The 18,163-nt window shown below is 38.9% G+C and overlaps 1 protein-coding gene across 1 annotated transcript in view; it reads right to left on the minus strand.

The window, feature by feature from the left end:
• Positions 1–18,163, minus strand: part of GALNTL6 (polypeptide N-acetylgalactosaminyltransferase-like 6) — a 612,339-nt gene that overhangs the window by 71,795 nt on the left and 522,381 nt on the right. Inside the window, exon 7 of the mRNA XM_014530359.1 lies at positions 10,875–10,982. Coding sequence (XP_014385845.1) covers positions 10,875–10,982 — 108 coding nt within the window. The remainder of the gene's footprint in view (positions 1–10,874; positions 10,983–18,163) is intronic.

Consider the following 18,163-nt stretch of genomic DNA (forward strand, 5'->3'; position numbering starts at 1 on the left):
AGGACTGGTTTCTCCAGAGGCAGCACCATGAGCCAGAAGGTGATGCTCTTTTTGGGGGGTATGGTGGTGTGGCTTCCCCAGTGGTGTCTCAGGCAAGAGACCAAAGCAAGTGGGAACACAAGCAGAAGAAGCAAATCCCAGGTGGCACAGGGTGGGTACTGTGTTTGACACGAGTATGTGAGTGTGGGGGTAGAAGCCTTTTGGGGATGTCTAGGGACACCTGAGTGTCCATTTCTGGCAACCCAACCAATGGTATCTCAGCTCTCATAATTTGAGTATAAAAAACAGTATAATCTTAATTGTAGGTGGTTATTATTAACACATTGGCTATTTTTAAAAATAAATCACAACCGGCATTTTCTAACCTTCAGCCAAAGAAAATATTAAGTGTGTTTTTTTTCTTCACAAAACTATCCACAGCAAGCATTCAAACTAACTGTGGTTGAACTAAGTGGTGCCACAACATTTATTCCATTTTGTATTAGTACACCCTGTTTTATTTTCCATGCCTTCAAAAAGGGCAAAAAAAAAAAAAAAAGTCCCTATGTTTTTAATAACTCATGCAGGGTCCTTAGGTTGAAATTATATCTATTCAACGTTTAGGCAACCTGTGAAATTTTATTTTTATAAACCTTTCATAATTAGAACACCAACAGCATCCAGACACCACAAAGCGGCCATTTGATTTTAGATCGTATTTCGGTTGACAAAATCACAAGTGGAACCATTTTCCCCACCTTAAATGCCATCACGAAGGAGGCATACTTGGGCTGGAATTGCAGCGGGAAATGGAATTCTTGTGAGGAACCAGTGAACCATTGGAATCAAGGGCGATCAGAATGGGAATGAAATAGCGGAGGAGGCCTCAAGCACAAGGCCGCTGCATTTACGCATCTCCCGGGAATTCTTGGCAATGAGTGCCTCCTCCAGTGCTTCTGCGCTTCATCATCCAACTGGGGGGCCTGGAAGGCGGGGCGATAAAGCCACCGGCGGCGCTGCTCCCTCTTGCAAGAGTTGCACTTTTGGTTAGAGAGACTCTGGGATGCTAAAATATTTTAATTTGCTGAAGTTCCAGCAGCTTAATGTTGTAGCAGCAGGGACCCATTTCATCTAAGTAAGCTTTCTCCTTTTCCAGTGGCATCCTGAGTGCAGGAAAATGTTCAGTTCTAATGGGAATAATGATAAAAAAGGCCATATAATTTCCCCTCACCCACAAATAGGGCTCATCATGTAGTTTGTTGCTCAAGTGCTTTGAAAAAGAGAGGTATATGAATGCTGAATACAGCATAAAGTGCCAAGGTGCTCTGATAGAAAAAAAGTAACTAAAAACAAACTGGAGAAGGTACCACAGGAAAGAAAAATTATATCCCATTTTAATTTCATTAAGAATGGCAAAGCAAATGGCAGCTAATTATCATGTAGGATCACCATTTAAATATTATATTAATATTTAAAATCTTCCAATAGGCTTAACAAAATCTGTGAAATGTTGGTCCTCGCTCGGTAGACAGAGAAGTGCTAAATACTGTCCCCACAGCGTGGGACTTGCCTGGCTGGCCTTCAAACTTTCTTTGCACACTAGAAAGCATCACATAATTCATTCATAAGTCATAGCTGAGCTGAAACTTGAGACAGCACTGAGGATTATTTAAAACAACTAAATTGGGCAAAGGGCTGGGGAAAAGATAGCATCTAAGGGAGTTTTTTAAGGAAAAAAAGCTAATAAATAAAAGGAGACCAAACTAAAATTAGTTTTGAGGGAAATTGCTGAGTTTTAAAGTAATGTTGTCTTAACCTCACTTTTTAAATTTTTTTATTAAGTTATTACATATGTGTCCTTATCCCCACGTTACCCCTATCCCCCCTGCTCATGCCCTCACCCCCCTGTTGTCCGTGTCCCTTACCCCCACCCTCCCCTACCTTCCCTCTGATAACCTCACTTTTTTTAAAAAAATTTTTTTTATGGCGCTTCCAAATGGCAAGAGACTGTACCTGCCAGTGACGCGTTGTTTCACTTTTGTTTTCAGTGTCTAAGTTTGGGTTGAAGATCCTATGCTTTACCTGCATAATGTTCAACAACTTTAAATACACTATGTGATTCTGTTATTATTTTTTAAGCAAACAGATGAAAAGATATATGGCTACATATTTTAAAAAATCCTGATACCACTGAGAAATTAAGGGAGCAAATGATGGTCAAACAGTGGGAAATGAATTTTTGTTTCATGTTTTTATATCTCTTCTCTCTGGTCCTTGGCAGAGAGAACAGTTTTACTTTGCTTTATTTTCCTCAAATGCAAAACAAACATAAAATGCCCAGTGTTCAAATGCATAAAATGCCCAGTGTTCAAACGCATAAAATGCCCAGTGGTCAAAACAGGGACATCATTAAAGGGTGAGTTATAAGTGCTCTGCCAGTGTTGTGAACCAAAACTCATCTCTAGTGTGGGGAAGGTCCTGGGGTAGTGAGTGACATTCCCTGATACACATCTATTGAAGAATTTCTCCAGCCTGAGCCTTTGTTGAGGTTAGAGATAAACTTGATCTTCATAACATGCAATGAACTCATCATATTTTAATGATTCATTAAATTATTATTGTCACATTACAAACATTATTGATTTTTAGGAAGTCTCTCATGAAGAATGACAAAATATCATTTACAGAAGATGCTTGCATTTCTTAAATGAAAAGCTTCATCCGAAGACAAGATGTTATATTTAAAAATGTGGCCAAGAGGAGAGAGAAATCACCACATGATTGCAGCATGTGACTCATCTTTCATTCTTGCCACAAGTATTGGGCAGCCTTATTTCTCTCGAAGGGATTCAGAACAGGCCTCCCCAAGATGTGCTACTTTGGCATGTGAATTACTTTGAGTTGAAGGCAATTGAGACTCTGTAACTACTGAGAAACTTTTATATCTTCCTTGAAGAATTTAAATCAGAGGCCTTGCACATAATAAGAGTGATCACCAGAAATAACCTTCTATGACCAATCTAGCGGGCAGGGCAAACTTCAAATCGCTGAACACCTGCTCTTCTTTTCATCCTGAAAATGACCTTCCTTCCCTCTGAAGCCCCCAAGGTGCCTTATCTCATCTTCAGCTCAGAGTGTCATATATACCTCATTTTCCCGGTCTGACACGGAACCTCTCATGCATGTGGGGTTTCATACGTACATATATAATTAAACTTCGTTTTCTCCTGTTAGCCTGTGTCATATAGATTTAATTATTAGACTAGGCCAGTGGTCGGCAAACTCATTAGTCAACAGAGCCAAATATCAACAGTACAACGATTGAAATTTCTTTTGAGAGCCAAATTTTTTAAACTTAAACTATATAGGTAGGTACATTGTTATTAACCTACCTATATAGTTTAAGTACTGTTGATATTTGCCACCTCCCCTGTGCTGCGTCTCCCGTCGCCCGACCGACCGACACCCCCCACTTCTTCTAACGCCACTTCTTCAAAGTAGACTCGCCCAGGCCGAAAACTGACTTCTGCGCATGGGCCACGAAGTTTCAATCACACTGTACGTGCGCGCCCACACGTGGTATTTTGTAGAAGAGCCACACTCAATGGGCCAAAGAGCTGCATGTGGCTCACGAGCCGCGGTTTGCCGACCACTGGACTAGGCAAAAGAACCCTCAAGAATAGAGAAAAGATTTTTCATCCCCCATATCCTTTTTTTTATATTGTAAGGAAGAATTAGAAATAGTGATTGTTTTTAGAGGAATTGCTTCCGAAGGCTTAGCCATTTATGTAGGCTGAGTCTTTGGGGAAGAATTCATCATTTCCTGCTTTTGGGGAGAAAGCTTGTGATGGGCCACTGTGTCCCTGAACTCAATGATAGTTTCAAATAAAGCATCTGAACCCTATGATAACTTTGAATAAAGCATTTGAGAGCAGTCAAAAGAAGTGCTGGCTGCTGTTGATGGCTAAGGTTGTTAAACTACAGCTTTTATTCGCTGGGCAGTTTTATGAGAGGAAACTGATTTACAATCATCAAGGGAGAAAGGTCAATTTGTAGGATGTAGATTTTCTATTCATCACCACATTTTATAGCCTTGTTGGTGATTTTATTTTCTGATGTCAAACTAGTCATTTTGGTCTTGTTAATGCTTTTCCTTAACTGCTTTATTTTTCTGACACAAACAAGGAAGAGCTCCATAAGCCAGATATTGTGTTCTTCTATTTCAGCTACATGAGACAGGGCTAGCTGACTCCATAGTGAACAATGAGGAAACACTCATTAATCAACTTGGGGTGGGCTGGCTTTGACATTGAAATACCCCTCCTCCACCTCTCCCTCCTCTTCCATCCCTTCTCCTCTCTATACCCCCTTCTACTCCTACCAATTTCAAGAGTCTGAGATGATTCATGGAGTCAACAGGGCTAGATGCCACCAGGGATATAACATGAAGAAAGGCACTTTGGGAAATATGTTGAGAAGTAATTTCACAGCTGACAGAGGCAAAACAACCATTCTTCCTCAGACCTCAGATTTAACCTTGGTGCCCATGAAGTATACCTAAGTCATCCTGCTAAGAAACCCTAAATAAATGTGTAAAGTCAAAACAATTTGTAACTTGTATATAGATCACAGTATAGGATCATTAAATATAATCTGTTAAATAGAACATATATCACTATACATATTAAATAATGCTGTGTGTTATCTGTGAGATATAGTTCCGCTTCTGTTAAAGCATAATCCCAATGATAACATTATAATCTATATAAAACAGTTTATAACTAAGTAAGCTATATAAGGTACAGTTCTAATTCCATAGTGAGTTTGATTATTTTTGTTTAATCCTTTTCTCAAGCTCACAATGTTCAGATTGTTATATATAGATTTCTGGACTCTACCTTAGTCGGAGCCATTAGTTATAAGAAGTTAAGGCTTGTGATTATCTTATCATTTATATTTCCAGGTCCTAGCACAGCACCTGGCATAAATATTTTCTTCAGAAATAAAATTTTATTGGTAAAGAACATCTGGCAAAATCTGGCTTTTGTAGGCTCTCAGAATTCTACATGGGAAGTCTGTTTGTGTCTCCCAGATCCGGTTCATCCTGAACCCATATAAAGCCGTCACTTGTAACCTACCTTATCTAAAACCATTCTCAGCATCTTCCCCTCCCCCCTTCCTCACATCCCTATATTTGTCCTGATACTGTTTCCTCAGACACTACAATGAAAACCTCATAGTCACATTTGACGCCTTTCTCCTGGCACAATGGGACAAGTCAATAAATACCTTTTAGGAAATTTTCTTTACAAATGCTTCTTGCATTCAAAATGCTACTTTATTTAGTTTTTCTACTGTTTAGTATTTAATTGCTGGTTGATCTTTCCATTTTACCCCCTCTTCTTTTATCCGGGCACCCCCTGTTCAAAAACCATGAGTACCTCACTACAGTCTATTAGAAAAAGCTGTACACCTTGGTCTGCATACAGGGTCCTCTAGAATGGGTCTCCAATGCACGGTCCAGTTTAACTCCAGAGCTCCCAAACAGTCCATGGTCTCTCTCCGAGCCTGCTCTTTCCTTCCTGAAACCAACACTGCCCCAGCTGCTCCTGCTTACTCCATGCCTCCTTCTAAGGGACAACATGGCAGGAGGGTTAAGCCTTGGACAGCCAGGCCTCAGTTCACAATTCTAACTCTACATACTTAACATTTAACCTCTATCCTTTATAAAGTGAGCTACACTTTCTTTTTTTATCTTTATTGTTGAAAGTATTACAGATGTCCCCCATTCCCCCTATTGACTCCCTCTACTCCATTCCTGCCCCCGCCCCCTTCAGCACGCTATTGTCTACATTTACAAGTACAATAGGCCATTCTGTACAATTGAATTCTTATGGAGTTTGACTTCTTTGGTTTTATAGTTCTTATCCTGAAACTTGAATAATGGTTTCCATAAAATGCAATATGAAATTTTAGAAAAGAAAGTCTTATTGATACTGCATTTTGTGCCAGTGGCAAGACACAGGAGGACAGAGTCCCCTGATTTGCATTCTCTGGGGTCCCTTACACACTTAGGGTGAGAGTTGGCTCCAGCTTTGTCTCCTATGCTGTCCTCCCTCCCCTTGGAGCCAGGGAAGAGCTGTGTGAGCTTCCAGCACTGCCCCACTCACAGTCTATAGGACTGCCCTCTGCTGCCATGGGGCCTCCTGGAGAAACTCCATGGGCCAAGCTGCGCCCATGGGGACTGCTGTTGTACTACAATTAGCTGGTATGACTAGCCATGGGATGACTGCTCTGCACCTCTGCCATGTCCCTGCTGATAGAGCCACCTGTCTCCCGTCTAATGGCTTCAATCGTCCCCGTACAATAGGGTTCACAGGGGAGTCTGTGAGGTGTCAGTGATTGGCATTATACTTGGCTCATGTCACATCCTGAAAGATAAAGGGTCTCTTTGAAGAGTCTTCCACCCACCAGCCACCTCTATTTTGCAAAGTGTCACTTAGCAAAAGGCTCAATGTGCCTTTTACTGAGTAGCTGCTCCCTTGTCTTCACTTGTCTGTGATGAAGGACAGTCAGTTCATCCCAAAGAAGAGATGATTGTCACCACAATCCTGGGGACCTTTTAGTCTCCCTACAACTCTAGGGGTGAGCTTTGCTTCCCTCAGGGAATGGCTGTTCCTGATGATAACATACCATGACTGTGAGCAATACTGACATGGGACCCCCAGACGACTCAGTAAAACACACAGTTTTATTCATGATGAGCAAAGCCTATGGTTCCAAGATGAAGCTGAATGGTAAGTCACCTACCGTGTCTCAGACTTTTGTGTTTTTTGGGAATTGACATAATGATTCTACTTTTCATTTTAGCCAGATAGGACATTAATAAAAATCTACTATCTTATATTCTGTCACAAAACAGAAAAAAAGCCTTTTATTATAGCATAAAATATATTATTAAATTGAATAGACTTAGCTTTGTGATTCTTATTTTCCCCAGTTCACTGAGGCTGGGTAAAAAGTGGTCCAGGAACTGGCTCTGGTCACTGGTCATGAGCTGGGAACCACTCTTATGAGAACCTTGTTCATTTAACTGAGGTGTTGTTGAAGGTCCTCTTTCAATTCAACAGCAATGGTACCCTTCCCCGTCCTCTTTGCTCAACCTGTCCATATCTTTATAATACATTTGAATATTATTTGTTGTTTTGTATTGACTTCTAATGGTTTCATGTGTGAATAACTTCTCTCTTCCAACCAGACTGTAATGCTAGGTAAACAGAAGGTACTGAACAACTAATTATTAGAATTTATTTCTATAATACACACTGGTATGTTGTTTAGAGGACTGTCAGCTTTTCACATGTATATGTGTGTGTATGTGTGTTTGTTTGCATGTTTTGGAATTCTGCTGGAATCCTCAATATGCATAGGTACATAGATGAAAGGTGCACAGTTTTGAAGAATTAAACAAGCTTTGTAAAGTAAAAAAACCAAGCCTTTGGAGCCAAGTATCCACCATTGCCTTCACTTTTTAATGAGGCTGGAAAGATGAACTAAGTATTGAGTCGACGTGGCCCTGCATTTGAAGTATCTTGAAAGTCTCTCATCATTTTTGATGATTTAGTAATACTGTAGGGTGTAGCCAGTAGTTGAGATTTTCCCATAAAATATCAGAATTGTTTTTCATGTACTTTTTTATTTAAAAAATCATAAAATGCTCCTTAGAGTGACAGCTCAGTTTCAATATTTATGACGCTCTAATTGCTCTAGCCATTTAGAAAAAAATAAGTTGAGTTCTCAAGTTAAATTTAAGTGGAAAAGACTAAAATTCAGAATTATGGTCTTTTTTTCATTTGAATGAACATTCACTTTTTGCTGGAAGTTTTATGCACCAGCACTAGCTTCTCTATATTCAACAGTCCTCGAAAAAGTACTTAATTTCTTTCTTGAAAATATATGAACATCTTTGTAATTTGAAAATAAACTCTTTGGATCAGTACAACTTCCCCCCCAGTTTTATTCTACTTTGGACTGTAAACCAAGCACACATGATCTATCTTCAAATGAATGACTCCGTGTGGGCACGAGCTGGAGAACATACGAGTGAGTGAAAGGGATATGTGGCAGGACATCATTCTGTGGGGGGTATTTTTTTTTTCTTTTCTTTTTTTTTTTTATTGCTTAAAGCATTACAAAGGGTATTACATATGTGTCCTTTCTTTCCCGCCCTTGACAATACCCCGGCTTCCCCTACCCCCCAGTGTTTTATGACCATTGGTTATGCTCATATGCATGCATACAAGTCCTTCGGTTGATCTCTTACCCCCCTCCCTCCTGCCCCCCAACCCTCCCTGGCCTTCCCGCTGCAGTTTGACAATCTGTGTGAGGCAGCTCTGCCTCTGTATCTATTATTGTTCAAAAGATTATAATGGTCTCTATTATCCAAGAATGAGTGAGATCATGTGGTATTTTTCCTTCATTGACTGGCTTATTTCACTTAGCATAATGCTCTCCAGCTCCATCCATGCCATTGCAAATTGTAAGAGTTCCTTCTTTTTTACAGCAGCATAGTATGGATTAGAAAACTGTGGGGGGTATTTTTAACTGCTCTGATTTATGATATATGCATGGCTGACTTGTGATATGTGCTCAAAGCTGTTCAACCATTTACCCTTTTGTGAGTTCTTGTTTTCCTGAATGAGGTTTCAGATTCATATGTAACAAGTCTTCTGTCTAAATTAAATCTCATTTCCTTTCCCAAGATGCAAGCCTTTGGAGCCAAGTATCCATCGTTGCCTTCATTTTTTAATGAGGCTGGAAAGATGAACTAAGTATTGAGTCGACGTGGCCCTGCATTTGAAGTATCTTGAAAGTCTCTCATCATTTTTGATGATTTAGTAATAATGTAGTGGGTAGCTGGTAGTTGAGACTCTCCCATAAAATATCAGAATTGTTTTTCATTTTCTTTGATCACTTTAGAATTTTGTCATTGGTTACTTTTCTTTAAATGATATATTTCTACAGCTACTTAATGGAGTGTGTTGTTAATATGTGATTAATCTTTTGAGGGGAAGAATAATATGACTGTCCCTTCAAGGAGTATGTAATATAACTTCATTATTACTAACTCAAACGTCTGTAAAAGTGATTATGGATTTGGCTAAAGAAAAATGGACACTGTTGACAAATAACCTCAGAAAGGGGATAAGGAAACATCCTACTTCCCCCAAAACACTCACTATAAATATAAATTTTATTATACTTAATTAAAATGTTTAAGTTTTAGTAAGTATTTCCTTGTTGCAGTTTTTCCTGATTAATTAATTCTGTCAACAAATATTTGTTGAAAGTCTACCAAGCCTTGTTCTAGGTGCTGGGAGTATAGTCCCCTTTATTCATGGGGGATACTTCCAGAAGCCCCAGTGAATGACCGAAACCAGGGATGGCACCAAACCTTATGTTTACTATCTTTTTTGCTATACAGACATATACTTTATAGCTTTTCTTTGGCACACCCAAATTGCACCTTGGAGCATTATTAAGTAAACTGAAGGCTACTTGAACACAAGCACTTTGATACCAGGACAGTAGATCTGATATCAGGGTGAGGTATTGAGGGTCGTGGGGGTTTTGTGCCAGTGAGGGTGAGGTTAGTATATACATACAGTGGGGACAAGCTGGACCGCACAAGATTTCATCATGGTGCTCAGAATGATGCACAATTTAAAACTTATGAATTGTTCATTTTTGAAATTTTCCATTTAATATTTTTGAACTGTAGTTGACCATCAGTAACTGAATCCTTGGAAAGCGAAACTGTGGAGAAGGTGGGAACTACTGTAGCAAATACCACAGAGGAAAACTGCCTTTGTGTGGTTGATAGTCTAATAAATCCTGATGAACTAGTTTATATTTTTTTAAAAACTTGTTATGTGAGCTTATTGAGCTTTCTATGAAAGACCCAAACAGTGATATATTGCAGACTAACTAATAAAGGAACCAAAATGAATAATTCAGAATTTGATTCCCAGGGCAGCATTGTGCAAAGGGGTGTGGTAAAACACCCTTTTTGTAGATTTGACATTTGAGCAGTAGCAGGTGCAAATTGTGGTGAATAAAATTAACTCAGCTATGAAGAACGTAACACGAAAAGCAGAAATTGTCAGGATTGTTTCCAAAAGGCATTGTGACTGCGTCCTCCCAAACATGTATGAAAGCATTCTATTAGGCCAAAGACAAAATCATCCTTGCATTTGATCTAAGGAAAAGGATTTTTTTTCCCCTAAAAAAACCCCACTTGGATTTGGTCAATTTTGGAGTTTTGAGGTTGGGGTAAAACTTTAGGCAGAGCTGATCCTAGTTACAAATGAGAAGGCAGAGTTTGGGCACCCACCCCTCCCGTCTCCTATTTACCCCTTCCTCCAGCTGACTTATGATGTCTCCTGCTATGCTCCCCTTGGGAGGAAAGTACTGGACCTTCCTTCCAGAGACCTGAGCTTCAACTCCTCCTGTGCTATTTATCCTTCATGTGAGCATGAACAAGCCATTTTGCCAAGCCTCAGTTTTCTCATCTACAAAATAGAGATAAGAATACCAACCTCAGAAGGTAATGATGAAGATTAAATAGACTGTTTGTGAAAATGCCTTGAAATGATTAACAACAAGAATTAGCATAATAGCTAACACTTCTTTAAGGAACCGGGCAAGAAAGCTCTGAGAAAGACAGAAACTCTCTAGATACTAAAGACTGCCCAGTGGAATGGCGAGTGGTGGAGGTTTTATTTTGGTTAGTGCTTCTGTTAGATTGTGTCTTAAATTATACCATGGGTAAGGCTGCTTCCTCTGCCGACAGAACTTATGTCAAGCCCAGCTTATTCAGATCCCCAAGTACTCACTCTTGCCAGGCTGGTCCCAGATGGAACTTTATAAGGGACGTACTTCCTGTAGATATGACCAACTCTAGAACATGGAACATCGAACATTTCTCCTCCACACATCCAAACCTAAAGAGAGGTAATTTCAAAGTATGAAAAAAAGAAACCCAGAAAATTCCATACAAAAAAGCAAGACTCAAAAACGTATTAAAATCTCTTAAAGTCTCAAAATGAGTAATTTCTTTTTATAATAAATAGCTAACCAAGAAAGAAAACCACATTTTCAAAAACCCAGATTCATAAAAGTATAGAGCCAAAATACTAGTTTAGTAAGATCTAATTTCCACAGACATCGTGGCATTATTTTTATTCTAGAATTTTATTATAAATATTACATTGAACTGAAATTTAATGCTTACACATCTTAGTTATATAGATATTTGTTTTGAAAGTCTTGTGAAATCGTTTGAAGAAGTAACATTAAATTTTAAATGTCAATTTAAAATATAAAAAATGGAATTTTTAAAATAAATTAATGAATTAAGGAACACATATCTATGCTTGAAGTTACATCTGCGTGCTAATTTTTCCCACCCTTGATTTTTTCTTAGGTAAAGAAATTAATTGGCTAGTGATATGGAAAAAGGAAATATTATGCCTGAGTTATATGTTAAAATGCTGTACTTATATATAGTAACAAAAATTAATTGGTTATATTTTATCATGACTACCCACTTAGACACACACTTAATAACGATTTTATATATAACAGACTATTTACTACAAAAGGACAAATTAGACACATACTTAATCATGATTTTATATATAACAGACTACTTACTATAAAAGGACAAAGGACTATCCTATATAAGAGATAATATGCAAATTAACCCTCACGCCCTCATAAAATGGCTGCCTACGACCAGGCTGACAGGGGGGTTAGTGATGGACAATCAAATGACTGAACAAGCAGGCTGGGTGGGGCAACCAGGCTGACAGGGGGGTTAGTAATGGACGACCAAACGACTGAACAAGCAGGCTGCGTGGGGCGACAAGGCCGGCAGGGGGGCCATGAGGGGCGATCAGGCTGGTGGGGGGGGGGGGTCAGTAAGAGGTGACCCAATCAGGCTGGCACACAGAGGCAGTGAGGGGCAATCAGGCAGGCAGGCAGGTGAGCGATTAGGAGCCAGCGGTCCAGGATTGTGAGAGGGATGTCCGACTGCCAATTTAGGCCCAATCCCCGAGGGGTCCCAGATTGGAGAGGGTGCAGGCTGGGCTGAGGAGACCCCCCCCGACCCATGCACAAATTTTGTGCACCAGGTCTCTAGTTTACTATAAAAGAATTACTTACTATTAAAACAAAAATGCAAACTTCATATGGGCTAGATTTTTAGCTATTTCAATTATAACAAAAAAATTAAAAAGAATTAGATACTATTATGGTTAGCTTTATAAGTCAACTTGGCTGCACTACAGAGCCTAAATATTTGGTCAAATATTCTATACATTTTTATAATGGTGTTTTTTGAATGAGATTAACATTTAAATTGGTAGACTTTGAATAAAGCAGATTACCCTTCATAATGGAGATGGATTTTACCTAATCAGTTGAAGGCCTTAATAGAACAAAGACTAACCTCCCCAAAGCAAGAAGAATTCTGCCAGCTATCTGCCTTTGGACTTGAACAATAGCTCTTCCCTGGGTCTTCAAACTGCTAGCCTATCTTACAGATTTTGGACTTACCAAGCTTCCCCAATGGTGTGAGCTGATTCATTAAAATAAATCTCTCCTTTTATATATGCATATCTTGTTGGCTCTGTTTCTCTGGAGAACCCTGACTAAAACAGGTACATAGATTGTTTTAAAGTATAATATTGAAAGGAAGAAAGATAAATGTTTATGTCTTAGCTTATATTCACTTCCTACTTTTCTCATTAAGAGGAATGACACCCCATCTAAGACTGGTGAACAAATAGTGATTAGAGTGAATGGAAGTCCAAGGGAAAGGCAATTCAATTATTAAGACAATATTAAGGCCCTAGCCAAGTGGCTCAGTTGGTTGGAGCGTCGTATGGTACACCAAAAGGTTGCAGGTTCAATTCACAGTCAGGGTACATACCTAGGTTGTGGATTTGATCCCTGGTTGGAGTGCACGTGGGAGGCAACCTATCAATGTTTCTCTCTCACATTGAAACGTGGGAGGCAACCTATCAATGTTTCTCTCTCATATTGATTTTTTTTCTCTCTCTTTCTTTTCCTTTCTCTCTCTAAAAATCAATAAAAAACATATCTTCGGGTGAGGATTTAAAAGAACAACAACAACAATACTCAGTTGTTCTAAATGGGTTTAGGACTACTCATGGTATTAATTTTAACTTGATGAGGTAGACATCAGAAGTATGTATGGATGATATAAAGCTGGTTGGGGCAGTTAACATTCTAAACTGTAGTACCAACATCCATAAAATCTCAAGAGGCTGGAGCTATATAAGATTAAAGTTTAATAAGAAGGGTAAATATAAGAATCTGTCCCATTTCTAAAAGAATCAATGCATCCAGAGAAGGATGGGGTGGAAAAAGACTAAGCAGCATAAAACACACATCACCAACATGATATGAAGAATTTAGGGAGTAAGAGTCCTGATCTATCTGACTAAAGTCTTATGCTAATTTCTGAGTAAATGCTGTATATTCTCTTTTATAGAGAATTACCAAGTGGTAAAGGATGCAACTGTGTTTTAGGAAAAATAATGGAAAGAAATGGAGACGTGTAGTCTTGCTAAGACAAAATTCAGAGAAATCTTTTTCAAATATTTAAAGACCTAATATTTGGGTTTCGGGAGTCAGAATCCTGATCTATCTGACTAAAGTCTTATGTTAATTTCTGAGTAAATGCTTTATATTCTCTTTTAAAGAGAATTACCAAAGTGGTAAAGGATATAACTGTGTTTTAGGAAAAATAATGGAAAGAACTGGAGATGTGTAGTCTTGCTAAGACAAAATTCAGAGAAATCTTTTTCAAATATTTAAAGACCTAATATTTGGAAGAGATGGTCTATAGAAACTCAAAGAGATAGAAAGAATTAATAGGATAGAGCTATAAAAAGTCAATTTCAACTCAGTGGAAGGAAAGACTTTTTAATAGACAGAATGATTAAAGATGTGTTGAAATCAGTGGTAGATGACACTTTGGAGACAAGCATATAACTTTGAATGGATAGTTGATCTAGTTAACATTTTAAGGTAATTCTAATATTAAGAGTTAGCATTTATGAATCCTTACTATGCCCTTTTTCATTTAAAGCTCACAACTCAATGACAGAATTTACTATTCCCCCAATTACATAGGTGGGAAAATGGCAGTCTAATGGCCGAGTAACTTGCCCAAGGCCACATAACTGGCCACCACAAGAATGGAGATTTGAATACTAGTAGTATCACTCCAGTGTTCACATGCTTAATCAATATTCTATCTACAAAGTCAGGAAACTTTGTTTGCGGTGGTCCAGATAGTAAATACTTTTACTTTAGGCTTTTAGGTCATATGGTTTCTCCTTCAACCAGGCAACTCTGCTAAGGACAAGGTGTGGCCATATTTTAATAAAACTTTGTTTACAAAAACAGGCAGTAGGCCATAGTTTGTTAACCCCTGTTCTACAAGGTACAAAGTCCTTTCGAACATTGAAATGCAGTGATTCTATATGTGGGAGAGTGTGGAAAAATGCAATTGGATATTACAAAATCTCCCATTGCCCATGCTCCTCTACAATGTGACCTTGGTACCCTCCCATTGAGGTGTGGGTCTACATTCCTTCTTGAATTTGGGTGGGCTTGTGACTTCTTAGACCAGGGGAGTATAGATGAAGTGAGTGAGGCTAGGTGATGAAAGGCAATGTAGCTGCCACCTATCCTCCGGGGCACTTGTTTTTATAACTGAGATGCCATGTAAAAAAATCTTGAGGCTACCCCATTGTGAGAAAGTCTAGGCCACATGAGAAGTCATGTGAAGGTGCTTGGGTCAATAGCCTCAGTGTTTTAATGCACAGCCAGCATCAACTGCCAGACATGTAAGTGAAGATTCCTCTACATGATTTTACATGTAGCTATTGAGTTACACCCAACTGAGGCCCCATATATCATGAAGCAGAAATGAGCTATACCTCTTTGAGCCTTCTCTAAATTTGGGACCCATAGAATGCATGAGCTTAATACAATGGTATTTTATGTTGTTAAATTCTTGGGTACTTGGTTTTGCAGCAATAGTAACTGGAACTACATATTTCCAAATCCATGATAAAGGTGAACTGCTAACACAGATAACCAAAACTTATGGATCACCCACCAATCTCATCTTATCTTATTGTGGGAGATACAGCTCTAGGTCTCACCAATTTCTCTTTTTACTTCTTCTTGGGTTATAGGCTATAATCATCTTCCTGCTAGTTTATAATATCCAGCTCCTCTGTATGAGATGGGGCTATATGATTATTTCATGCCAGTGGAATGCGAACAGAAATGAGGTGCATTGCCTCTGGGCCAAAATAATTAAGAGTGGATTTTCTTTTCTACCTTCTTCAGGATTTACTGTTTCCCTCAGAGCCTGACAGACTACAGAAGATCCAGAGAAGGGGTCTGACTCCCGGTTAGATGGTGACATCACTAAATACATGGGGCCTCGGACCCTGACAACCTGGATGGAGCAGAGCAGGCTCCTCTCCCAACCTGGGCCAAGTTGTGACAGGGCCAATAGAAGAACTTTGTTATCAAGATTTTGGAATTGTTACAGCAGTGAGTCCACTCTAATAATTTTTCATTAGCAATAATTGCACCTCAGATAAACCTCATTGGTTATGATATAGCCACTGCACAAAGCTTTAATAATTTTTTAAAAAAGAAAATCATATACAGTGAATGTAATCATTTGAGGGATTATTTTCTTTGATTATTTATGCATTTTAAAGAGGTCAAATTTGAAAGAATTTGACCACAGCCAAAGGAGTGGATAATGAGAGGGCAGAGGATGTTAGATAGTCATTTGTGTAATAAAATGTCAGTTCTTATTGGTCAAAGCTAAGAAAGTGTCAAGGCAAAGAAGCCTTCGTCTACAGCTGGAGATAGTAACAGATTAGAACAGGCATTTGTTTTTCATGAAAAAGGTGACTGTATGACTTCCATTAGTTGATGAAGGTTGGCAGTCTCTCCTGTAGGAATAGGGAATGGTGACAAATAAGGGCATGATGTAGGGCCAAGGCCAGGAGCAAGGTCTTACATTTTCTGGTCTTAGTCTTTCTTTCTTTCTTTCTTTCTTTTTTTTGGTCATAGGCAGAAATGGACTTAGTACTTCTTATGAGAGAATTCTCCAGGGTGAGAACTGCCACAGCAGAAAGTTAAACAAGTCATCATTGCCTTCCTTTTTAAGATATGGCAAAATAACCTAATGCACAGAAATGAAATTCTAATGAATTATTTTCAGAGGTTCACTCAAATACAGCTTTTAAAGATTCCTTGGTATAGATAAAGCACCACACAATTAATGGCTTCAAACAATACCCAATTATGATCTCACAGTTCTGTGAGTCAGAAGTCCACGAGGGCTTGGCTGGGGGCTCTGCCCAGAGTCTCACAAGGCTGAAATCTAGGTGGCAGCTGGGATGAGCTCTTGTCTGGAGACTCTGGGGAAGAATTAGCTTCAGGGCTCATTTGGGTTGTTGGGAGAATTGAGTTCCTTGCAGTGTTGGACTAAGACCCCATTTTTAGGTCCTTGCCCCAAGAACCCTCTGTCTTTTTTAAAAAACATATTTTTACTGATTTCAGAGAGAAAGGGAGAGAAAGAGAGAGATAGAAACATCAATGATGAGAGAGAATTGTTGATCAGCTGCCTTCGGCACACCCCACACTGGGGATTGAGCCCACAACCCTGACTGGGAATCGAACCAAAACCTCATAGTTAATGGGTTGACACTCAATCACTGAGCCATGCTGGCCAGACATGAACCCTCCATCTTAGCAACAGTTAACCTCCTTCATATAGAATCCTCATTTACACTTAAAATCTCTATGCCTTCTTTTGTTACCAGCCCGGGAAACTTCTCTGCTTTTAAAGGGCTCGTGTGCTTAGGTTAGGTTAGGTTCACCAGGATCATCATTCTATCCTAAAGAGAACGGATCACTGAGCCATGCTGGCCAGACATGAAGCCTCCATCTTAGCAACAGTTAACCTCCTTCATATAGAATCCTCATTTATACTTAAAATCTCTACGCCTTCTTTTGTTACCAGCCCGGGAAACTTCTCTGCTTTTAAAGGGCTCGTGTGCTTAGGTTAGGTTAGGTTCACCAGGATCATCATTCTATCCTAAAGAGAACGGATGAGTAATCTAATTACATTTGCCAAATCTCCTTTTCCCTGTAATGTAACGTAATCCTGAAAGTTAAACAAGGAAGAGGTTCATCTTAGAATTCTGCCTATCACAGTCTCCAATGAATCAAAATTCATGTCTTAGATCAACAACCTGCTCCTAATTCTTAAATTATTCCCATCAGAAATTTTTATTTATTTCCAAGTCAAATTCAGGAATTTATGTGTAGATTTTTTAAATGCTAAATTCAGTGTTAAAAGAACTATGGAATCCTGCAATTTGTTACTCCATACTGCCACTATGATCACTTAAAAGCATAAATCTGAGTATATCATGCCTCCATTTAAAATCCTTCAGTGGTTTTCTATTGCTGTTGGGGTAAAGTTACAACTCCTCCATAATGTTTCCAGGGCCTTGTATTATCTGGCCTTTCATTATGCATTTCTCAATCACCCTCCACTGGGCTATTTTTTAATTCTTTGGGAAGCACCAAATTTCTCTCCTCAGGGCTTGCTGCCATAAATTTTTCTCTAAAGAAATTCTCCATCTACTCTTCTTTCCGATTTATTTTACAGATTTCAGCTTCACCATCACAACTGAGCCCTAGATTTGGTTGGGACTTTTGCTTTATACTCTGCTTTCATCACATACTTTCGCACAGTCAATTGAGTCAACAAGTGTACAGTGAGTGCTTAGTATGTGCTAGGCATTAGTCACCAGGCTGGAGCTATAATCTGTGACCAATTCAAAGTTCTGAGCACATGGAGTTTTCATTCAAATGGAGACAGTACTTATGACAATCATAATTAAGCGATTTATTTGTGTGTAATCATCACACAAGTCATCAGTGTAATGATTTGCTTAGTGTTTGTCTCCCCTCACTAGGCTATAATTTCCATGACTATTTTATTCATTATTATATCTCCAACTACTAGTAAAGGGCTTAGCACATA

This window comes from Myotis brandtii, unplaced genomic scaffold (assembly GCF_000412655.1).
Source record: "Myotis brandtii unplaced genomic scaffold, ASM41265v1 scaffold733, whole genome shotgun sequence".
Lineage (NCBI taxonomy): Eukaryota > Metazoa > Chordata > Mammalia > Chiroptera > Vespertilionidae > Myotis > Myotis brandtii.